Source organism: Naumovozyma castellii, chromosome 2, assembly GCF_000237345.1.
Source record: "Naumovozyma castellii chromosome 2, complete genome".
In the NCBI taxonomy this organism is placed as follows: Eukaryota; Fungi; Ascomycota; class Saccharomycetes; order Saccharomycetales; family Saccharomycetaceae; genus Naumovozyma; species Naumovozyma castellii.
Window position 1 is genome coordinate 1,381,043 of NC_016492.1, and position 23,562 is coordinate 1,404,604.

A 23,562-nucleotide genomic window follows, 5' to 3' on the forward strand; every position below is an offset into this window, starting at 1 on the left:
CTTAAATTTACTATTTCTAAGTAAGAAACATTTATTTCTCTAAAGACAACCAAGTCAAATGGGCCATAGAAAAATACATCCTAAAGATCATCCTCATCTGCGGCAATTGTCGCTAGATTCCTTTTTATTCCCTCTTCCAACTTTGGATCACTTAAAGTCATTTGAATGTACTTATCCAGCGGCACACCATCATCTCCCTCGGCAAGTTTTTTATATTTATCCTTAAATAACTGTGCTTCAATAAGAGCACTTGTGGTCCCCCGATTCTTGAAAATTAAATTTTCATCATTTTTAACCATTTCATTAACTGTAGCCATGACCTTATTTCGTATAGCCTCCTGTAGGTTTACGGCCTCTATCGTGTTGTCCGTACTTTCATCTTTATTCCAATTTTGAGAAAGGATGTCATGTTTTAACTTGTCAAGAAACCCCTGTCTCTTAAATTCCTCAGCAAGCTCTTTGGCTCTATCTATATTTTCATTCTTGGCCGACATCGAATACCATAGTCATATACTTCTTCAACTTATCATTGACATCAAAGTAGTTTATTTGTCTGTTCTCATAGTTTTCTCGTTTTAACCTTAAATGAAATCTGAAAAAGATAAAACAACGTTAGGAAATGAAAAGTACACCAACCATAGTATACCGAGACCCTGATGCTTTGTGCAAAAGATTTACTAAGGGATATGGAAACTCACTAAAACATCCATTTGAATATGAAGGATGAACTACCGTTAAGCTACGAGAAAATTAGGTCCACTGAGAAAGCCAAAAAACTACTGACCATGCTTACGGATTTCCTTCAGGCACCTCAAATTACCCTAGCAAATGACATTTACCAAACAATTTACACTATTTGTGAAGCTAGATATGATGCAAATCTTATAATATGGATTCTCGATCTGTTTAAACAATCTTTAAAAGAGCAAGGAGATATTCGTATAAGACTTGTGCTTAAAGAGCCACAGAGAACAAAATGGACGTTATTCAGGAAGATGAGGAGACAATATATGATGTATTTACAGCTATTAGCAAAGTCATTAAATTACTTGGATGCATTTCGTGAACATGATCCAGAATCCTCTTTTGATCGGTTGGATGCTTTATTTGTTTTATCTGCTATAGATGAGGGGTTGTCCATACCTGAACTTTACAAAGAAGCCTTTGCTTTTCGGGTGTGCAGTACTGATTATTCAGATAAAGAGAAAAATGATTGTAAGGAAATTTTCGACATGGTGTGTCATTATGAAACAGTAAGACAAGGACTCGAAAAACTATGGCCACCTTTAGATCTCCATGAACTAGTCTCTTATGGAAGGATCTTTTTCCCAGAATATATAACTAAAATAGAAGCTAACGAAAAAAATGTTGACATCTTTGCAATTCTTCGGGTTTGGGATAATGCTGTAGACACAGTCAAATATCTAGGAGCATCTGAAAGTGAAAAAGTTAGGCTAATTGGGCTTCAAGAGTTCGAGAAGCGTCACGACTGGTTTTTTCGTACTATAAAAACTGTAAAATTAACAGCTGAATCAATATACGCACTTTATATCGCCATGAAAAATGTTGGCAAGGGGACAGACTTTGCAGTAACATTCATCAGATCAAGGGATATCAACTTTAGAAACGAAGACTTCGACGAACTATTAAATGCAATTGCATTAATAGAGCATGAAATGGTTACTGATAAAACAAAAACCTATGAGAAGAAGTTTACCGAAGATCTTTTAAAAAAAGTAAGATTGTCATTTAAAGAATCAATTACAAATGTTGAGGACTTTCATAAGAAACTGCTGAAATATTATAACCAAGAAATAAAATTATGCTCATCGCTTGAAAGGGAAAATGTTTCGGAGAAATGGATATTTCAAGGACTCACGGTTGAATGGCCTGATATATTTGCTGTATTACTTGCGAAGTATGTGCCTAAGCTCTCTGATTTTATAGATTATCATTTGAAGCCGCTCATATTTAGAAGAATTGTCATGTTTAATGACGATTTTGTTTTCAATTATCAAAAGAATCCGAAAGGCAAAGAAGCTGCTTTAATTGATATTCTTACAGAAATGATACCAAATGATATATGGCCTGTCAAACATATGATATATACAGCGATAAAGGATTTTCAAAACCCATCATTTATTGGGGTGAATAACCAAATTCCAATGTTTAAATTGTTCATTGACAAGAAGATATTTAAAATTGAATCAAGGGAAAGAAGTCATGAACCAATTTGGATCGATAAAACATTCAAAGATGCGTGGACCTCCGAAAGGCAATCTATGTTGAAAGAATCAAAGCAACTTGAAGGTGCATTCCGTTTTAATGTCATCGAAATGTCATCACCAATTGAACTTGACAATGGGAGGGGTCTTACTTTGATTATAAACTTTACCACAGCTGCCATTCTAAATCAGTTTAATGATTTTGAAACGATTACAGTAGACAGCCTTGAAAAGAAGTTAAATGTCACGCAAGACCAATATGCTGATTTCTCTGTAAATTTGAAAAAACTTATTAGATATGGATTGATTAAAGAGAAAAAAGGTGTCCTTCAGTTCAACCAAGGTTTCAAACCGACTGCGATCACCCAAGAAACTGGGGTTTTAAGAGTCAACTAATATTTTCTTTACAAAAGAAAAACCTTGAAAATTATCAAATAGTTTAGTATATTTTTTATTACCTAACGTTAATAGTCTTTATAAATTAATTATTGTTCATTTTTAAACAAGATACAATCACTCAGGTTCAAATGCTTGGTCAGCTACGTCTAATAAAGTTTCCATTGCCAATATTTGATAGTTGACATCGTTCATATCATCATTGCTTGCCGCTATTATAGTGGGTCCCCAAATAATACATAGGGCTTTCAAATTCATTCTATTCTTCTCTTCGTTTGCCAATATTCTTTTCAAGTGGAATAAAAGGGCTCTTAAAGTCCAATATTGAGCGTCTGGTAGTTTATAAATTAGACCATGCATATAATTTTTTCTTGTCTTTGGGTCTTCGATTGAGACGCATGTTTTAACCTCATCACTTATCGATGTCGGTAACAAACAGTCAGGAAGAGAAGCAAAGAATGACTTGAGTAATGAACCAACCAAGTAGATATCAGATTCAGAATAGTTTTTAGGAGGCAAAATCATTGATACATTCGAGGGATCTTTATCTATCTCTTCTTTCAATTTACTCACATCCAACACATTTGCTGATTTTCGGTAGATTCCTTCCAATTCTAACCCATAGGTATCTATAACGTAGATACACTGACGAACAATCGCTGGAACCATATCTTGCTCGTATTCAATCAATACTTCCAGAGGAACACCAAATGTTTTGAAATTATTTGAGACTCCTGGTGGCATTGTAGACGTAGATTGGATATGTGAGACTGGCCTACTAGAATCTCCTGTAGATTGTGTCACCGTGGTGGACAGGCTGGGGAAACGTGTTGCATGGTTGCCAGGGTCTAAAGAGGCAAATCCAGATGTGTTATCGGCCGTCGCGCCTGGTTTCGAGCTGTTTTGTGTTGCCGGTGGCATTGGTAATGGCTGATTCCTTTGCTGTTGGAAGTTTCTTGACGAACTATTTGGTACTGGTGATGATACAGCAGAGCTTGGAGCAGATGTGTTCAGTGATCTGAACGAGGTTGGTGGTGTATCTTTTATCACAGATGATGCTATCTGGCTGGTGGCTAATGCAGGTGATGTTGTGGTGCTGAAAGGGGAATCATTATGGGTTGATATTATTCTTTTAGGAATTGAGTTTCTTGATGGGTCCACAGCAAATTTTGGAGGATTTTTGTTTGAATTTCCATTTTTACCTTTATTCATCGATGGATACTTTTTATAACTCACAGGAATTAAATTTTTGTTTATTAACAACGAGTTATTTTTCCCAGTGTGATTGTATTTATTCAAAAAATCATATAGATCCTTCTCATTCTTAACTGAAGAAGCAACAACCTTCATGGATTTATTGGAGTCGAGTGGACTTATAGTAACACCACTGTTCAAAATCAAATTTTCTGTCCAAATGGTATACTTTTGCAGTTGAATAGTCATTGCAGTATCAATTTCCAATATTAAATCTTTCAATTGAGCAACAATTTTTGGTCGTTCTCTCGTAATGAAAGTATTTCTTAATGAGGTAGAATGATCTACTCTTTGCTTGTAATCTAAGTCAGCGCTATCTATCTTTCTTAATAATTCCTCCTCTTGCTCCCTAGTTGTTTTAGAACCCCTTAATGTTAGCTTGGTCTTGGTTGGATCAGTCATTCGCAATTTATCCCAGTCTTGGCATAAGGAATTATATCTATTTTGAGCCTTTTCTGCAGTATGGATGGCTTCAGAAACATCCTTCTCGAGACGCCTACTATGCTCCTTTACAGATTTCCTCATCTTTGTCATAGTTAATAACAATGCACTTAATTCATCATACATCTTCTGAAGGGCCTTAACGTAACTTTCTTTGACACTACCCAATTTCCCATCAAAAGTTAGCACTTCATGAATCATTTTTTTCAAAGAGGAATTTGAGCTGGGAGTGACAGTATTAAAAAAATGTTTATATTGTTTGGAAAGTTCTTCAGTATGCTCTTCTTCGTAGATATATTTCTTCCTAATAAATTTTGTGAACTCTTCACATGTTAATAACGATTGTTTCAATCTGGTAAGTAAGGCATTTATTGCTACATCGGAATCCATGACCTTCTTTATTTCAGGTCGCTCAAGCAGATTCGTAGATGTGGATACTGGCCTTGTACTATTTGATTGTAAATCGGCATTATTGGACGATGACTTTATTGACACAGGCGTACCAGCATGTGAATGAGAGCCTGCCGATTGAGGCGTAGTCGCAGATAATTCATCCTGTGATATTGCATTCGAATCGCTAGAGTTCTGCATCCGTGTTCTTGATTATTTTGTTCAACCTGGAAGTTTCCTGTATAGCTGACCTTATTGACTCAATGCGTATTCTAGGTTTCTAGTCATTAATGTCTTCATTACTTCTGTTGATATTTCCATTTTCCAACTTTTGGCGTAATCTACAGTGTGGTGCACTGGCGTTAATATATGCGATTATGCTTTACAACGTTAGTATATGAGCTATTCTAATATATATGTAAACGTTCTGTGTCTCTAAGGAGCTTGGGGCTTCAATGCATACATCCTCACAGGATACAGTTCTTCCGGTAGACCCTTTTGTCTATCCGTTGCAATTAGTTTCAGCCCACTCTGCTCGAAAAGTTGTCTGAACTTCGTGTCACATCTTGTCACCGATGAATCTGTAGGATCGAAATCATCAGTCTCTGTTGGCGTGTTATTCTCCTTCACAATAATAGTCCCATTTGGTTGTAATCCCTCCACACATCTCTTAAAGAATTTAACTAATTCCTCATCCGGTAAGTGCCCAACACACCATTGGCACCAGATCAACCAATACTTGCCCTTCTCAGGAACCCAATCTTGCATTCCAATAGGAAAGATCTTCCCAATCTTACCTTCTGCCTTCAGATCCTTCAATTCAACTTCCATTTGTTCACAAAATGGCTTCACTGGCTCCACTAAATCTATGACATCACAATGTTTGTATAACATCGTCTTCGTTACTCTCCCAATCCCTGCACCGACATCAGCTGCTACTTTCCTGGCATCGGGAGTTTCCAACACCATTCTAGACTTCAGTTTCCTTAAGAAATGATTAGATCCAAGCACGTCCATCGTAGGAACAATTGTCTCTTCACCGTACCCGCCAAGCACACCGTCTACAGTTGCTGGAGTTTGAGTCCAATAGTCGATCGCGTCATTGTAATCTATATGAGAATCTGCTGGTTTATCTGGAGTACTCATTGAATATGTTCTCCTATTTTGTTTATATCCTGCTTAAGTTCTTGAATATTATGTATTGTGAATATATATAAAGTGCAAATAAATTTTTCAATGTCTCAAAATTTTCCCTTTCATCTTTAATTAATCAGTAGATCGACGAATTTGAATTTGTTTGCTTGGGAAAAGAGTAGCAGTTTATTTCCCGATGGAATACATCCATTCTACACCGGTTCGTATCTGCTCATTCCAAATATCTTTCATTGTCTCTTTGATAGGTCTGTAAATCACGTCCTGACTTTCTCCACGCTTAAGTATTTGATTCACTCCATTTCTCTCTTGGAACACCAACGATTTTTGTCTCTTCTCTATTATATCTTGGACATCATGGTCGATTTTTCTCCAATGTGCTCGCTTATACTGATATCCATCTCGATGAATAAAATAAAAGTAATACGAAGCGGCGACTGTAGATGACACCAGTGTAAACGAAACAGTTTTCCAAAGCACACCCATGATATATATCTTCCAACTTCCACTATCCTGCCACAATTCTATCTCGTGGAGAAGCGAGGGACTATAACGCCCTTATCCTACACGGCGAAGAATCTTCAAGTTGATTCGCCCTATTAATCTTCTTGACACTGCAGGGTAACGTGTCAGCGGCTGTTTTAGTCATCTGAAAAATTTTATAAAGACCATCTTGGAACAACTGTTGACTCCCTCAAAGAACATATTATTATCCTTATAAGCCTCAATTGCTAACGTACCCTTGAGATGTTGGCTGCCAGAATTGCTCCTTGTTGGAGATCTATTTTACTTTGTTCCTCTAAAGTTTCAATCCGTTCTTTTTCCACCACAAAGGATCAGATCCTCATTTCTAAACATGTCAAGGATATCGATCCAGAAATGAATACCATCCTCACTGCTGAACGTAACAGACAAAAGCATTCAATTACATTGATTCCATCTGAAAATTTTACTTCCAAATCAGTGATGGATTTATTAGGATCCGAAATGCAAAATAAATACTCCGAAGGGTACCCAGGTGAACGTTACTACGGTGGTAATCAATTCATTGACCAAGCTGAATCATTATGTCAGAAGCGTGCATTGGAAGTCTATGGATTAGACCCGGCCAAATGGGGAGTTAACGTCCAAGCTTTGAGTGGGGCACCTGCCAATTTATACACTTATTCGGCCCTCCTGAATGTCGGTGATAGATTAATGGGGTTGGATTTACCTCACGGGGGACACTTATCTCACGGTTATCAATTGCCATCGGGGACAAAGATTTCTTATGTTTCCAAATATTTCCAAACCATGCCATATAGAGTCGATGTGGAGACTGGATTAATTGATTACAATGAATTGAGCTTGACATCCAAATTGTTTAGACCTAAGATCATCGTTGCTGGTACTTCTGCATATGCGAGATTATTGGATTACAAGAAGTTTAAGGAAATTTCCGATTCCTGTGGGGCTTATTTGATGAGTGATATGGCTCATATTTCTGGGTTGGTTGCTGCTGGTGTGGTTCCATCTCCATTTGAATATTCTGATATTGTTACTACTACTACACATAAATCGTTAAGAGGACCTCGTGGTGCTATGATCTTTTTCAGAAAGGGTGTTAAGAAGGTTAATAAGCAAGGGAAGGAAATTATGTACGATTTGGAAAAGAAGATTAACTTCTCAGTGTTCCCTGGCCATCAAGGTGGTCCACATAATCATACCATTTCTGCTCTAGCTGTCGCACTAAAGCAAGCAATGACCCCTGAATTCAAACAATATCAACAAAACATTGTCAGTAACTCTAAAGTCTTGGGAGATGAATTGATCAAACGTGGATTTAATTTGGTCTCCGGTGGTACTGACACACATTTAATCTTGATTGATCTATCTAGTTTGGGTATTGATGGTGCTCGTCTAGAAGCAATTTTAGAAAAAATTAATATTGCTGCTAACAAGAATACCATTCCAGGTGATAAATCGGCCTTGTATCCATCTGGTTTAAGAATTGGTACCCCAGCTATGACCACTAGAGGATTTGGTCCTGCTGAGTTTACTAAAGTGGCACAATATATTGATACCGCTGTTAAACTTGCCATCGGATTAAAATCACAAGAATCTCAAGAAAATAAAGACCACAAATCTCATTTGAAAAACTTCAAAGAGTTATGTGAACAAGACGAACAAGTTCAAAAGTTGAGCGCAGAAGTCTCTGAATGGGTTGGCCAATTCCCAGTTCCAGGTGAATTATAACACATCCCTAATGTAAAAATAAATAACTAACCATTGACATAGGTTCTTTATGTATACACCATTTAAAATTATATATACACATAACGTTGAATCATTAACAGTAATTACAACCGACATTCTTACTCAAATCATCAAATGACTTTTTCAGCATGACGGTACAATTATTATCAGTGACATCCAGTTGGTTCGATGGGCTTTGAAGAATAAATTTATCCGTCGGTATGCCTCTAGCAATCTCTTCAAATAATTCCTGAATGCCTTCATCACGTTTGGCACTGACTTCTTTAAAAGTACACATATCCAATATAGCTGTTTTCGCAATACTCTCATGCTCCAAATCACATTTATTCCCGATTAAATAAAGTTGAATTTCTTTGCCTTGCTCATTATCCAAATATGATCTCAATTCATCAACCCAACTTCTTGCCTTCTGGAAAGTGTTCGAACTAGTAACATCGAACACGATCAGAGCCACATCTGTGTTCCTATAATATATTGGTGCCAACGATCTGTAACGCTCTTGGCCCGCTGTATCCCAAATTTCTAAATCAACCTCATAAATATTATCCTCATCAACCCATCGAATATTCTTATTAAGAAATGCAGCACCAATGGTAGCATTGTTTCTTTGGAATTTTCCTGTCGTGAACCTGGTAACTATGGAAGTCTTTCCCACAGAGGATTCACCGAGCAGCACAAGCTTTAGTCTGCACCGATAAACCTCTTTGTCGTTAGCATCTCGTGGCTCATTAGCGCCATTGTTCGATTCCATCCATTAATATGATCGACTAGAATGCTCGATAGTTCCTTTGTTCCGTATTTCAGGTTGCATTCGATGTTGAAGGAAATTCCATGTCGTGTTTTTCAACTAGTATTTTTCGTGAGGGCGATGAACATAACCTTACAGGTTTCCCTCAAAAAAACTCATTGTATATATGTTAGATTGCCTCGGAACTCATCTAAAGGGCTGTTTATACCGGTAGTTTAAGTATACAGTCACAGGAATGGACCTGTCCGTTGCTTGTTTTTCAATCTATGATGGTTAAGAAACGATGTCAGCTCAACACTAACACTCCTCTTTAGGTCTTAAGGGGCGTTCCACTCAACGTGAGAGTATGGGGAACTTGACAGCTTCTTATTCTGAACTATTGATTATGGGCTTCTTTGTTTTGTTGATCTTATAGCAGCCGCCCAGATCAACAAATTGAAAGGTCACCCGGCTACAGATTTTCACGCGAAATGAATTTGATCTGAATATTGACAAGATAAACTTATAGGTTACAGACAACGGCATCGGTTGCCAATTCTATTGTAAAAGTACCTCAAAATCCTTCAGCTAGCTCAAGTTGGTAAGATACACGCTACTTCTAGAAGAAATGTCTGATACCCCAACCAAAAATACTTCCAACAAGAAAAGTGATCGCGCTATTGACTTATTAAATAAACAATTAAAATTAAAGAATTCACGATCATCACCGATTATACCGCTACAATGGTTCAATTCGCAAGTATCTCAACAGGAGTCGTCATTTAATCCGAATGAACTGTCACCTACTCCCAAAAGAAGGAAGCTAAATAACAAAAGGCCGGCAACGGAAAAGAGTTTCAAGAAGAACGCGATAAATCTGGAAGAAACTCCAATATTAATGGCACCCAAGTCAATAAGTGACACTAGATTCGATGATCCAATCAGTAATTCATCACCTATACGAAAAGCTGTGGCATTTTCTGATAAAGTTGAGTCATCACCAACACAACAATCACCAATGCCAGATTCATCACCAAGACGTCCACCTTCTTCTGCAACAAAACCTCCGGGAAAATCTATATTGAGAAATCCTGACTTCATTACCAATAGGACGAAAAGTGATCTCCTTTCTAATAAAGATAAACTTGTTGATTCAATGTCACCTCTTCAATTGGATCCTGGAAATATTGAATATTGGGTAAGCGGTGAAATCCATAGTTTATTTAACAACGAAAATGTAAAAGAATTTGAAGGTATTATAATAGGAGGTATACATATATTGCAGTTGGAAAATGTCGAAAATAGTAGCAATAGACGGTTTGAAATATATGCTACTTTCAATAATATCATTCCTATACTACCCACAGACAAGGATATTGACCCCATAACAGAGAATAAGGTAAAAGTAATAGTCAATAACTTGCCGGAATTGATAAAAGTGGCTACTTTGAATTTGCAAGAGGAACAAACAGAATTACTGAAATCGCATAACAAGAAAAATCCTTTCATTACTAGACTATACGTTCAAATTGTCAGATTTTTTGGATCAATTCTGTCCAATTTTATGATTATAAAACGCATATCTACGGATCCAGAACTACAAAAGGAACTAAGAATAATTTACAAGATATCTGTGGAGGCACTCTCAAATGAATATGTAAACAAAATGATGATAATATCACAATTGACATTTTTAAGAGATGAAAAGTTCTCCAGACGTTATTTACCCATGAGCGAAATAACAAAGATGATAAATGTAATAACTCAGGTAAAAGATATGGCAAGTACAAACCTGATTTGTGAAAAATTATATCTGGTGAAATGCTTTCTTGATAAATTTCCAGTATTAATGATCGACGAGATTAAAGTTTGGCTTCCCGGTGAAGTATTACCAAGAATTTTACTTATGGAAGAGGAGAATAACCACTCGGCTAAAATTATTGTTACAGCCATTTCAATCATATTGGATTTGTTAAAGAAATGCCTGGATGTAGAGAAGGGACATAAAGATATATACCAATGCGTTGAGATTGATAAAGTCAAAGATGTGATACCGAGGAAATTCTTATCAAGGATAGAATTAAGCTTGAAGGAAATCGAAAACGTTGGAGAAAAGACTCTGGGAACTTTAATAAGAAATCAAATTAAATACTTGATACTAGTTAAGAAGGAGTATAAACTGGCCATGGACTTGTGGATTGGTATGGTTGGCCTCCTTTTCAATAATGCCAACAGTTTAGAAATGCTAACTAAGGAGAATGCAGAAACTGATGCGAATCGTTCAGACACTTGGATTGACTTAAACAAATTGTGCTATAACAAAGGAACTGGAAAAGTAAAGTATTTTTCTTCAAAAGTGTGGAGAATTCTATTTTATTGTGTTTCAAAACATCTTGACGAATTCAATGAAACCAGTAAGCCGATGGTTTTGGATTTGCTAAAGACTCCTTTCGATATGTCACGGCCATATATTAATGACTCCGACGTATCGAAGGCATTGTTATATTGTTTGAGGGGATTAGTATATGCAAATTTGTGTGGACCTGCCCAATCATCCAAAGAGAGCCTTTCCCTCTTTATCTCTAACTTATTAAAACCAATTCTCATTGGCATCATATTAGTAAATCAACACTTGCACCACGAGGTGGTAAGTGTGCTCCTAAGATTATTGGGAAAACCTCTTCCCGAGACAAGATCACCAGAGAAGGGAAATAGGAATGGACTTCGACCTGCACCTATTAAAGTTATTGCATCTACTGGTATCGCAACGAATGATATTTCAAAAATGACAAATCATCTCATCAAGCAATTATATTACCCATTATCAGATCTTATATTTTCCATACTGAGGAAACACATCCTAAAACCTCAACCCAGCTCAGAATTGCTGATATCTTTGTTAAATAATACACCATTGGAATTGAAAACGGTAAGTTACTTAGAAGAAGTTAACCAGGTAATGATTGATATCCTAAAAACTAGTGATGACCATACAGAAATTTCCCTCTTATTCCAGACTTATACACATGTAGTCGTTACTATATTCCCCAATCTGCTTCTCAACAAAGAAACCAATTACCTTGAAGATTACTTAAAATTATTTGAACCTTTTTGGGGTGATGTTAAGGAAATGCTATTGGATGTTCTCAAGGACTTCCTAAGAGAAAAAAAGTTGGCAGGTTGGGAGTTTTATATGATGGGAATCTTTTTGAAAACAAAAGACACTCTTTCTCATTTATATGTGGAGAATTGGATTGGGTCGACGTTACTATCTCCTACTATGTCCTATACATCTTTTCTCGACTTAGCTAACATTATTAACCAAATAACAACAGATCAAGTCATGGAGAATTTTTTAGACTTATGTTCGAAAATGAGTCTCTCAATAAATTACCCACAGTTGCTAAACTTAAAACAATACAATGATAAAAATCTTTCCTTTTTTATCAAGACATACTTATCGAAGAACTCAAACGCCTTAGACAACAACATGTCTCAGTTCCTTATCGAGATTCTTTCTGAAAATAGAACGTCATCGGTACCTCGTATCCTACTCCCTCTACTTATAGATATTAAAAGGTATGATATTATAAAGACAAGTATCGAGCAAAGACCCTTAATTTTATCGATAGTTTCGGATCCTATTCTATTGCATTTGAAAGATATCCTTCCAACCTCAAAAATGTCGTATCTAATAATAAATATTGGTCTTTTTCCGCAGCTGATTCAATATGGGATAATTCAATGGGTTTTAGAAAAGGATGAGACAGCGTTACTTCTCAGTAATTATGCAACTATCGAAACCATTCTTTTCGTCGACAAACCAACAGATACAAGTGTCAATGAAGAAAGAAAGAAACTCATTCAACATATTCTCCATTACCTCTTCGAGAACAGGAGATGGGTACTTTTAAGTAATTTAATTGATAGTTGTTTGTCAAACTCTCAAACAGATTATATTATTTCTTTATTTTCTGGTGGAAATGCTACCGAGTTACAAAATATTTTACCACAAACACTGGCCAATATGATTAATAGATGTGGTTCATTAAATCCCTCGCTGATAGATACATTGAAACAAAATTATTCTTTACAAAAGGCAGATTATATAATTACCTTAATCTCAGAACTAGTTGAATGCGGAAAAACACAAGCACTAATTTTGAGCAAACAAGACATGCTTTTATTTATCATTGACTCTGAGAATGCCTTAAGACCAGTGGACCAAAGAAGAATTCTTGAATTAATGCCAAGGTTCATTCAATCTCTTCAAAACAAGAGTGAAAAGACGTTTATCGATTTTTTGAAGATGCTCTTCAATTTATTACCGGAACATTCAAATCAATATCTTTTGAACCTGGTTCAGTTGTTTAAAGAAAGTTTACCATCTTCTTTTAAGAATAGTAAAAGTAGAAGGGAAATGGGACGACTAAATAAAAATTTTCAACGTTGGAAGGACGAAACAAAGTCAATAGAACCAACCAGCGGCGAGCAAGCAATATCCTCTGAAAGCACTATGAGTACGCCGGAAGGATTTGATAAGTCGACAAAATCACAGAATTCTTCATCAAATGATAATGCCGAAATTCAAGTTCCGGCGACTCAATTGAAGCAAGATAATGATGTTACGACGGGAACTACGACAGCAAAGAGTGCGTACAGTTATCAATTTAAATCAAGCACCGAAGATGAATCAACTGATGTCCTCAGCCAAAAATCGACTGGAATTATTAAATCCCCTGAAGAATTAATTCAGCCAACTAAAAATACTCATTATCAAGAAGAAAAGGCGCCTCTTGTTTCCCAGGAGTTACCTAGCTACAGGTCATCTCAAGACCCAAGATCTACGCAAGAGGGAAAGATAACAAATGGAGACGGAACAGCGATACCAGATTCTTCAATTATTGGAACATTAGAAGAAGTTGATAAACAAATTGCAAAAGAACCAGTCACCCAATCTACAGGATGTGGACAACTTGAAAATCATACAAACATAGTCGGAGAAAGTTCAGATCTACCAGAAGTTCTTGAGGATGAAAATGCCGGAAGTATCATAAAGGATGATTTACTTTCAACAGAGAACAGGAATGATACAGAAATTGGGAACGAATTAGTTGTTGCGGAGCCAACCCCGACTGTTGTGGAAGCTAAAATTGCTACTGTATCTGAGCAGGTTATACCTATGACACCATCCAAAACAAATCCCCAAACCGACGCAGAAACTCCATTTCAGACACCTCGTTCCTCATTAGGTGTCGAACCACATGCCAGTGAAAAGGATGCTGCAAAGACGATTGACTCTGACGACAAAACAAATGGTTTTGAGGAGAGATTGCCTACGAACCAGACTTCACAAGAAGTTGTCACTGACCTTGGAGGTGAACGAGGGAGTCCGCACGCCAAATCAGTAAAATCTAATGATTCAATCATAGTACAGTCTAAGCGTGCGAATAAGAACAATACGAATGAGGAGCCTAATGATATCGAATGTGTGGAAGGTAAAAGCGGACAAGCTACAGGACAGTCTTTCAAGGCAAATCCTTCCAAAAGCAGTGCAGACTCGGATAAACCAACGAATCTCGACACGAAGGAGATGGAAGAGGATAATCTGAAGTCTCGAAATGAATTGCGTACGGCTTTAGATGAGAAGGAAACAAAATCACGAACCTATATCGAAGGAGAAGAAGATAAGGGAGAAGATGATTTTGCGCCAGTAAATACTGCTCAACAAGACCCTTTTTTAGAGGCAATGGAGAAAGAAGTGTCTCAAACTGAGGTCATCTTGAAATCTTCTCCAATTGCAAAGAACAAAAGACCTACTTCATCAATGCATGAAATTAACATACCCATCTTCAATACTTTAAAGTTGACAGATCCTTCCTGGAAAGAGAGATCAAGAACTCAGCAAGAAAGTACGACCAGAATGGGCCAACAAAAACAAATTGATTCTTCTCAAGTTACTAGCACCAGGTCCGATAAACAAGATGTTATACCCTCACATCTAGAGGTAGATCTTCATTCATCCTTCCCCTATGGTACTCCCGGTAATGGGATTGATGATGATATGGACATTAACTCCAGGGAAACGACACCATCACTAAGAATGTTCTTCCCATCTAGGAAAACACGTAGATTAGTCTCACGGTTGAGAAATTTTGATCCATCCGAGCTTTCTACTTTACCTACTGAAGAAAGAAGAAATTTACGAATTGAACTACTAGATTTTCTGATGAAGTTAGAATATTACACTGGCGATGATGCTGATAAACGAGAAATATAATTATACATATATATATATATATATATATACTCATTGAGATTCATTATTACATAACGTTAACACCCTAAAACGATATTGGACAATCTATCTATACCTAGTTATAATAATTACACAGCCCTAAAGTAGAAAAAGACACATTCTAGCGAGAGAATCAGTTGGGAACAAGAATAATATCTCTACAAAATAATGCCATCTTCTTGAAGATTCTTCTCCATTCTAAGGGATCTCCTGATTTTCGTTCAAAACTAATACTTTTCAAATCATCGTCCACGTTGATGATCGATAATGATCCTGTTAAAAGACCCCCTCTACGATCCTGTGTCTTTAGAGTAATTACCAAAGGAAACGCGTTCTCATATCCCAATTTATCAGTTATAGCAATGAAGTTTCCATATAAATCAGGTCTTACTTTAATCCCGGAAAAATACAACGACTTCTCTAATATTGGAAGTATTGTCTCAAAATTTTCCAAGCTGTAAAACTTGGTCAGTTTATTAGGATTAAAACGTAATTGTGGAGTTGGTGTTATCAATGCAGAATTATTATCACAAAATTGCAAAGCGGCAACGTCATGGCTTATAAACTGAGTCCACCTTGCTTCCTGGGTCATAAATGTATCTGCCTTGTTGTCTGTAGCAAACTGCGTAAATGCGACTTGTGTGTTCGTTAGAGCATTCACATTCATGGAATCATGTTCAATCTGAGCCAAATCACTAGTTACTGGCTGTGTTGATCTAAATATTGAATAATCTTCCTTTTTATAGTTTACATCCTGCGTATATCTCTCGTATGCTTCATTACTTAATGACACACGTAAATTCGAAAGAAGCTTTTTAGCTAAAAGTCCCGGGTCTCGACATAACCCATTAGCGTTAGCAAACCTCACTTTTTTAGTAAACCATGGGTGAGACCTCAGTATTTTCAAGGTGGCTCTTTTCTTTGGGTCCGGTTGAAGAATCTTTCGAAGTAGGTTTAAATGAAAGAATTCAATCTTTGCCCAGGGACCTAAATTCAAATTTCCATTATTTTGTAAAAATGATGCAAAGTTTAGTTCTTCAATGACAGGTAATTCCCAAGGGGTCTCTCCAGTCAATAGAACAAATAATAGTATGCCGATAGACCAAATATCTGTAGAATGGGCGTAATAACCTCTGGAATGCAATATTTCTGGGGCCATATAGGGCGGAGATCCTCTTTGATCTGTTGATATTCGCAGTGTCCCATCCTTTCTCCTATATTGTGATGATAACCCAAAGTCTGCTAGTTTCAAATTACCATTCTTATCTAATAGAATATTTTCAGGTTTGATATCGCGATGAGCTACGCCACATTCTTCATGTAAGTAAGAAATGGCTCTTACAAGTTGCTGAAAGTAAAACTGGGCAACCTCAGAATCCACTCCAACATCAGGTTCAATTTTATCGAACAAATCACCACCATCGGCCATCTCCATAATCATCCACATGTAATCTTTAGCAATATTGCAATCAATTAATCTCAGCACATTAGGATTTTTTGAACACCTGGAGTGTAGAAGAACCTCCCTGGAAATATCCTTTTCTGTCAATCCATTTTTTTTACAGGTGGGAATATGAACGTATTTAACAGCTATAATGACACTGGGATCCACTGCAAGATGTGCATTCATTACACAACCAAATGATCCCTGTCCAATCGTGTCCCCGAGGACAACATCTTTTATTTTTGGTAATAATGATGGGTTTACTGCACTCATCACTAACTGGATTAAATCTTTCCACTATACAATACTCATCAAAGCGCACACTTCCCATAAGAGACAATGCAGCTATTATACCAATGCTAATAATTTTTCAATATTTTTGTTTGTTTACATTTCGTTACGTAATCGTTAATTTTCACGTGACGCGGAGTTCAACCCTAATAACCCTAACTTTCCAGGAGTTATTGGCAGATTTACATTTAAGGATTATCTGGACTTTACTTGTAGATATAATGTCAGATGTATTATCCAAAACCCCCAAAGTCCAAGAAGTATTGCAGTACTAAAAAAAGATGTTAGAAGGATTGTTTATGGATAACGTCCAATTTGCTGTTGGACAATCGTTATATGAAAAGAAAACACTAGTCGTTTACAATTGCACTGGACTTAATGAGGATTCATGGTTACGTTCATGGTTTAAGGAAGAAGAGCTTAACGATATTAAAGATAAGGCGATATGGCTGAGGCTTATCAAGGGGACTGAACAGTTTGATAATTTTGAGCAATTATTTCCTGCCGTGGTAGTTCCCAGTTTATATTTGATAAATTCGGGTCAAATTCATTTGGTTATACAAGGTGCCCAACACGAGTCACAGAAGAATGAGTCAGAAGGAAACAAACATTGGAATGACCTTCTGCATGCCTTAGAAAAAAAGGAATTACCAGTTCCGGAACCAATAATTGCAAATGACGCTGAACGTAAACCGGAGAAGAATCCTAAGGAAACTAAGGAAGATTGGGTACCTAAGAAGACAGAAAAGGAAAAAATTATGGAAACCACTCAGGAAGTTTATCACAAAGAGTTTCTAAAGCAAAGGAAACTAGACACAGAAGAGCGTGCCCGTATTTTGCGATTATTGAAAGCTGATAAAGAAGAAAGGAAAGCTCGTGAACATTATGGTACCTTAGATGATGACAAACCTTTAGTTGTTCAAGATAATATCAAAGACCTAAGGAAATTACATAGTGATAAATGCACTTTACAGGTTAAACTGACTAATGGAGATAGATTAGTACATGCTTTTAATTCCAATGAACTACTTTACAACGTTAGAAAATGGGTAGATGATAATAGAACAGATGGATCTGTACCGTATTACTTTCACAGAAATATACCTAGGATTACATTTGTCGAATCAGATGAGCTAAAGACTTTAGAAGGATTAGAATTAACGCCAAGATCTGCTTTAATATTAAAACCGATTGAGACAGGTTTTAATGGACCGAGAATCGTAGAAGCTCAAGCACCAAGCCTTGTAAGTCGAGTGTTTGGAGGGCTTTCAACGTGGTTAAATAAACCTTCTTTGTCAAGAACTGAACCTGAAGATGATGCCAGTGAAGTTGAATGGGAAGATGCTCAAACCGAACAACAATCAGTACACTCTGTTACAGATGAACCCAAACAGAAAGAACAGCTACCTGATTTAAAACTCAGAAAGAGCAATACCCGTGTGTCTGAACTAAGTAGAGAGGATGAGGCCTCAAGACAATCATCCAGAGCGGTAACACCAAACGTTTTCCAGTTTGTGAATCAGGATGATATGGCTGATAAGAACCAAAACGAAAAATCTACATATAATGGTAATAATGTGAATTTGGAGAAGAACAAAGATAAGAAATAGGACGGCTACTGTATGCCTTTTACATCTGTAAATACTTATTTATCATGGGTATCTTTGTAAAGTTATTTAATAAATAATTCATATTTATGGACGGACTTGGTAGCGGAATGTTACTTGAATCGAATTTGTAGCATCCACGAAAAACCGATTTTGAAGAGTTCAGTACTTTTAGGAGTAACACAGGTACAGAAGACATTTATAAACCATTGTTGTACAAAACATACTGATCCAACATTGCAAGATGGCTACAGAATTAGTACCTGAAAACGACATGATTGTCCCCATGTTGGAAGAGCTCAATTCAGCACTAGAGGGTGATGAAATTCCTGCACATATAAACTCATTAATAGACAAATGTTCGCTAAATTTAAGTTCATTAGCACAATATAATGGAGACGCAACAAGAATATTAGTTAATATTAAGCGGATACTACTAGAAAGTTCAATGGTTCCTAATGTCGATTATAACAGTTTGATCGAATTGCTTGAGAATGTCATCAAAGTGTGCTCATTCGAGGATGTGCTAGAGATATATTCTATCGATGATTTGACGAAGGCGTTGCAATCAAAAAACTCACTACTTATAAGTGCTGGGTGTAAAATTATATCTAAATCCTATCCAAAAGCAATATTTGCACCCTCGATCTTACTAGATATTTTACTGACATTATTTTTTGATACTAACACAGAAACCTTTGTGATAAATGCCATTGAGAATGTCTTTAAATCTTTATCCTCTGATGAACTTATCCGGAGGAAAATAATGTTTGATAATGCCCCATTATTGCTGAGAGTAAAGAGAGACTTTGAAGTAACACCGTACTCTAGACTGATAGCATTATTGAAAATTGAATTTGAGTATATCCAGCCCTCTGAATTTAACCCAAAGCTTTTTGTTATTGATAGGACGGAATTGTTTAAATCCATCGAGACTGATATATTGCTATTTATACAGATAACAATGTATTACACTAGGATGGTTCAATTATTGGACACAATTGATATCACCAAGAGATCACACCTCTGGGCCAGCGAGCATGTGGTACCATTATTGACCTCATTTGGGGAAATTTATGCAAATTTATCATCATACGATGATGTGAGAGTGCATAGTTTGTCATTTGTGTTCAAATTATTCCGTGCTGTATCGTATCTTGACGATGAAAGCGTATTTAAGTCATTAGATGAAAATTACCTCAAATTATCCATTGACAACTGCCATTATAAAGAATTTCTCTCTTTTATAAATCCAAGTTACCTAGCCAAATATCATAAGAATCTGGTTAAATATCTGTCCGTGGTCAAACCATCCAACTTAACTGCCATCAGGAACCTTATAGCGGATGAAAATTGTTTTAATTTAATAAAAGAAGACATTACAACTCATTCGATGTTATCAATGCCATATATGGAACAAATGGTTTTATTAGAAAAATTGTCACAATATCCTTATAGTGTAAATTTTATGATCCATTGTCTTCCAATGATTATGTCAAATCTGATAGAAAACCCCAATGGTGAAGTAATTGAAACGGAAACAGTCGAGTTAAGAAGAACAACAGTAGAAAATTTGTTGAAGTTTAGTGAAGAGGATTTAAATGTTTGGTACATCCCACTGAAGAAACTGTATGCGACAATGAGAAATGGAACAACCTCAAACGGGGCTGCACAACCCAAGATTGCTACTACCTACTTATAATATAATTGAAATGTCTATATGTGTATAACGTAAAACAGATGATTCTCACTCACATTTTAACGATCTCTTTATAAACATATTTTACAGCACCCCAGTCATCTAACCCATCTGTGAAATCTTCACTGATCACAGAAAAATTATTCCTTTCTAACAACTGAGAAAGCAACTCTCTTTCACGGGCATATTTATCTCTTAACGGTATTTCGAAATGACACACACCATTATCCTTTAAAAACCTACAAAGCATATTAACAACCCATTCTGGATGATTGGGAGAGTAGATTGGATCAGCAACAAGAATAACATCAAATTTTTCGTCTCCATGTTTCTCTATAAAGTCATCTGGATTGGTCCAATCTAGTATATCTGCTTCAACAAAAGTAGTCAGATCGTTTGTTTGAACATTCTTCTTTAAATTTGCAACAATATCTGGCAAATCAGTCACAAACATCTCTATATTCTCAGTACCAAATGATTGTCTCCATTTACTAGCCCATGCTATCCCAACCAAACCAGTTCCGGAGCCAAGTTCCAGTACTCTGAGAGGATGGATATGTTTCTGATCTTTATTTTTTTCCAATAAATTAACTACCTTCTGTGAAAGTATCAAAGAAGCACCCCATGTTTTCCAACCTAAGTTATCTGCCGTCAAGGAGGGCTCATAAAGTTGAATCACATGTTCCACATTATCTAAATTAAACTCTCTCGTCATCGATGGTTGTGCAGTGCGTCCACAATTTTCTGATATTCTCATACTCAATTCTTTTACGAGATCAGCTCGTATGTTCCCCTTAGCATACGAGTTTATACCATTATCTTCACATTTCTTCAGAATTGAAGTGTAATAATTTAGCATCAATTGTTTATCAGAGGTGCTTCTTAATCTCGGTATCTTTGTACAGATCTTTTCCAAGCTATCTAATCTTGGGTTCGGCCATATTTCTGTGTACCACGCCAATAATGCATCTAGTAAATTTGGAGTTATGTCTTTCTCTGTACAAATCTGAGTTATTGATCGAGATTCACTCATCGAGGTATCAAAGTTGACTTGTTTGTCAGGTCTCAGAAGACGCAGGACACAAAGAACCATCTTTGGTGTTGCATACATTACGGATGGAAGATCTAGGTGATCGATTAAAAATGTCTCATCATCGTCCTCATCGTCCTTATCGTTTGACACAGGATTTTCGTGCGTAGCTGTATTAACTGTCCTGTCCTTCATCTCGTGAGCAAAATGTGTCGTTGTTGCTACACCATTCTCTTCTGCACTGTATAGGTCAAGTGGATCAAACATGTTAACCACAGAAAGCTCGAAGAATCATCCAATTTAGTGAATAGGATCCATTTGAGAGATGCCAAATGAAACATTTTTCAATATCTGAAATTTTTTTACTGCGTAAATTCCTGATCTATCGATGAATTCGTTCCTTAATTATCTAGGGATGTCTTGAAATACAATAAAGATTGAAAACACAACTCATTTGAAAAGTTGTTGCTCTTTTTCTAAATCATCATCAATCTCGTCAGTTCCAACTGTTTTAGTTTCCCAATAAGTCCGCTTACATAATATTATCAGACAATAGAAGTTGGTTCCTTGGACCTAACTTATTTCACTAAAACCCTTAGACAGTAAACATTATCAAATACATTAGAGACAAAGAATAAATAGTATATTCAAATGATGGATTCACTCAACAGAAAGAGAAGCAGGACATTGCAACCATTGACTCCCATAATACATGATCAGGAGAATAAAGGGACGCGACTTCAACCAAGAGCTTCAAGAGGTTACACTACGAGTTCTGATATCATTCCTCAAACCTTGCCAGACATATCCAATGAGAATGCTTCCACCTTTATGAGAAGCAAAGCACCTGTCGAATTGCAGCCCAAATGGTCGCAAGTAGGGTTTCAGTCTATTTTTGAAGGTGATCCTACTCAGAGACGGTCGTATAATAGTCTAGTTACCAGCTTATCACCTGATGAACGTGAAGAGTATGATACTAAAAGGCATTTCTCAGATTCCAAGATTGGGGACTTTGGAGAAGGATTGGGTATAAGGAATAGAAATGATTCCAAAATTTCAGAATTAGGGACGTCAGACAATAACAACAGCAGCATATTTACATCAAACTCTAGCTTTAAGGAGAAGAAGAGACACCCTTCTATCTTTAGTTCTTCGAAAGATTCTAATAGTTTGAGCGAAAGAACCTCCAAATTGTTTAAGACGAAAAGTAATAAAAGCTCCTCTAGTATGAGCGATAACTTAACTGGTAAGCAAAATGCATTTACTAAAATGACACGAAAATTATTCCATAATAAGCCACATAGACACATGAGTAAAGACAATTCTGAAATAATTGTTCCTAATTCTCTCAGCAAATTTATACATTCATCCATTGGAAAACATAGATCCCCAGTGCAATTCATTCACAATACGACGGGAGCATTAATAGATTCTGGGAAATCAGTGTATTCTTTTAACCCTGGGACTTTAAACAGCGCGAATAACGATGTTGCTATGACCTTGAGTCAGGAGGAAAGTTTTGATTCCACAAACGTAGCAATATTACATGATTTGTTGAAAAATCTACCCTCGTTCGAAGCTAATTATAAGACCTTTAATAGCCAAGAATTGCATGTTTTAGCGGGAAACATCTGGGTCATATATTGTAATCTCCTCATTGAACTATTCAAGAATCAAAGAATATGGAACCTCCCGGCCAAGATAGAAGATATTAATAAAATGCTTGAGTTTTATATCAAATTGAAGACAGATCCAAAAAGCCCGTCTTCGCATACCCGATTTCTAAATGAGATTGAAGAGTTTATTACTACATCACTTTATGTGTTCGAAAATCAAATTGTCTTCAATTATAATAACGAAAATACAATGAATACTGCCCTGAAACGACTCGGAATTATATGGAAGGTATTTTATCAAGAGGTCTATTACGATGTAATGGCCTGTTTGTTACCACTTGAAAGAAACTTTCGTGAAAATACCAAGTATTGGACTGATGGTGTTTTTTCCGAGACAGTAGGATCTAATACACCATCTGTAGATCATTTGTTATTAAAAGGGTTCCGTGATTCTATTGTATTGCCATACTATCAAAATTTTATACATAGTAATGATGGTGCAAGTAAGAGTTTCCAAATGTATATATTTAGTGAAGAAGAGGAGAACGGCGTGACGGAGGAGGACAAACTGACTCTCCTGCAGTGCTTCGGGGTCCTAAATACCATACAGGGGAACGATAGGAATCAAATGATTATTGAAGAGTTACTAGAAGGTGTTCGGATGAGTATTTAAAGATTTTGTAAATATTAAGTAACATTATGTCTTATATATTCCTAATTGAATTGAATTTGAGTC

At 36.4% G+C, this 23,562-nt stretch overlaps 13 protein-coding genes across 13 annotated transcripts; 6 read left to right on the plus strand and 7 right to left on the minus strand.

The window, feature by feature from the left end:
• Positions 1-80: 80 nt before the first annotated feature.
• On the minus strand, positions 81-494 carry SHG1 (Shg1p; the record flags this gene model as incomplete). The annotated part of the gene is made up of 1 exon (XM_003675137.1): positions 81-494. The coding sequence occupies one exon, from the start codon at positions 492-494 to the stop codon at positions 81-83; it is 414 nt and encodes a 137-aa protein (XP_003675185.1).
• Positions 495-716: 222 nt separating this feature from the next.
• On the plus strand, positions 717-2,621 carry NCAS0B07310 (uncharacterized protein; the record flags this gene model as incomplete). Its single annotated transcript, XM_003675138.1, has 1 exon — positions 717-2,621. The coding sequence occupies one exon, from the start codon at positions 717-719 to the stop codon at positions 2,619-2,621; it is 1,905 nt and encodes a 634-aa protein (XP_003675186.1).
• Positions 2,622-2,738: 117 nt separating this feature from the next.
• RGD1 (GTPase-activating protein RGD1) lies at positions 2,739-4,907 on the minus strand (the record flags this gene model as incomplete). Its single annotated transcript, XM_003675139.1, has 1 exon — positions 2,739-4,907. The coding sequence occupies one exon, from the start codon at positions 4,905-4,907 to the stop codon at positions 2,739-2,741; it is 2,169 nt and encodes a 722-aa protein (XP_003675187.1).
• A 234-nt stretch (positions 4,908-5,141) lies between these two features.
• On the minus strand, positions 5,142-5,852 carry TAE1 (N-terminal protein methyltransferase; the record flags this gene model as incomplete). Its single annotated transcript, XM_003675140.1, has 1 exon — positions 5,142-5,852. The coding sequence occupies one exon, from the start codon at positions 5,850-5,852 to the stop codon at positions 5,142-5,144; it is 711 nt and encodes a 236-aa protein (XP_003675188.1).
• A 174-nt stretch (positions 5,853-6,026) lies between these two features.
• On the minus strand, positions 6,027-6,344 carry MIC12 (Mic12p; the record flags this gene model as incomplete). Its single annotated transcript, XM_003675141.1, has 1 exon — positions 6,027-6,344. One exon carries the CDS (start codon positions 6,342-6,344, stop codon positions 6,027-6,029), a length of 318 nt encoding a protein of 105 aa, XP_003675189.1.
• Positions 6,345-6,605: 261 nt separating this feature from the next.
• SHM1 (glycine hydroxymethyltransferase SHM1) lies at positions 6,606-8,093 on the plus strand (the record flags this gene model as incomplete). Its single annotated transcript, XM_003675142.1, has 1 exon — positions 6,606-8,093. The coding sequence occupies one exon, from the start codon at positions 6,606-6,608 to the stop codon at positions 8,091-8,093; it is 1,488 nt and encodes a 495-aa protein (XP_003675190.1).
• Positions 8,094-8,187: 94 nt separating this feature from the next.
• On the minus strand, positions 8,188-8,865 carry YPT10 (Rab family GTPase YPT10; the record flags this gene model as incomplete). The annotated part of the gene is made up of 1 exon (XM_003675143.1): positions 8,188-8,865. The coding sequence occupies one exon, from the start codon at positions 8,863-8,865 to the stop codon at positions 8,188-8,190; it is 678 nt and encodes a 225-aa protein (XP_003675191.1).
• Positions 8,866-9,469: 604 nt separating this feature from the next.
• On the plus strand, positions 9,470-15,121 carry RIF1 (DNA-binding protein RIF1; the record flags this gene model as incomplete). Its single annotated transcript, XM_003675144.1, has 1 exon — positions 9,470-15,121. One exon carries the CDS (start codon positions 9,470-9,472, stop codon positions 15,119-15,121), a length of 5,652 nt encoding a protein of 1,883 aa, XP_003675192.1.
• A 151-nt stretch (positions 15,122-15,272) lies between these two features.
• On the minus strand, positions 15,273-16,856 carry CHK1 (serine/threonine protein kinase CHK1; the record flags this gene model as incomplete). Its single annotated transcript, XM_003675145.1, has 1 exon — positions 15,273-16,856. One exon carries the CDS (start codon positions 16,854-16,856, stop codon positions 15,273-15,275), a length of 1,584 nt encoding a protein of 527 aa, XP_003675193.1.
• A 299-nt stretch (positions 16,857-17,155) lies between these two features.
• UBX7 (Ubx7p) lies at positions 17,156-18,484 on the plus strand (the record flags this gene model as incomplete). The annotated part of the gene is made up of 1 exon (XM_003675146.1): positions 17,156-18,484. The coding sequence occupies one exon, from the start codon at positions 17,156-17,158 to the stop codon at positions 18,482-18,484; it is 1,329 nt and encodes a 442-aa protein (XP_003675194.1).
• A 241-nt stretch (positions 18,485-18,725) lies between these two features.
• Positions 18,726-20,183, plus strand: HSM3 (Hsm3p; the record flags this gene model as incomplete). Its single annotated transcript, XM_003675147.1, has 1 exon — positions 18,726-20,183. The coding sequence occupies one exon, from the start codon at positions 18,726-18,728 to the stop codon at positions 20,181-20,183; it is 1,458 nt and encodes a 485-aa protein (XP_003675195.1).
• A 49-nt stretch (positions 20,184-20,232) lies between these two features.
• Positions 20,233-21,477, minus strand: EFM2 (S-adenosylmethionine-dependent methyltransferase; the record flags this gene model as incomplete). Its single annotated transcript, XM_003675148.1, has 1 exon — positions 20,233-21,477. The coding sequence occupies one exon, from the start codon at positions 21,475-21,477 to the stop codon at positions 20,233-20,235; it is 1,245 nt and encodes a 414-aa protein (XP_003675196.1).
• Positions 21,478-21,861: 384 nt separating this feature from the next.
• On the plus strand, positions 21,862-23,499 carry BIT2 (Bit2p; the record flags this gene model as incomplete). The annotated part of the gene is made up of 1 exon (XM_003675149.1): positions 21,862-23,499. The coding sequence occupies one exon, from the start codon at positions 21,862-21,864 to the stop codon at positions 23,497-23,499; it is 1,638 nt and encodes a 545-aa protein (XP_003675197.1).
• Between the last annotated feature and the right edge of the window lie 63 nt (positions 23,500-23,562).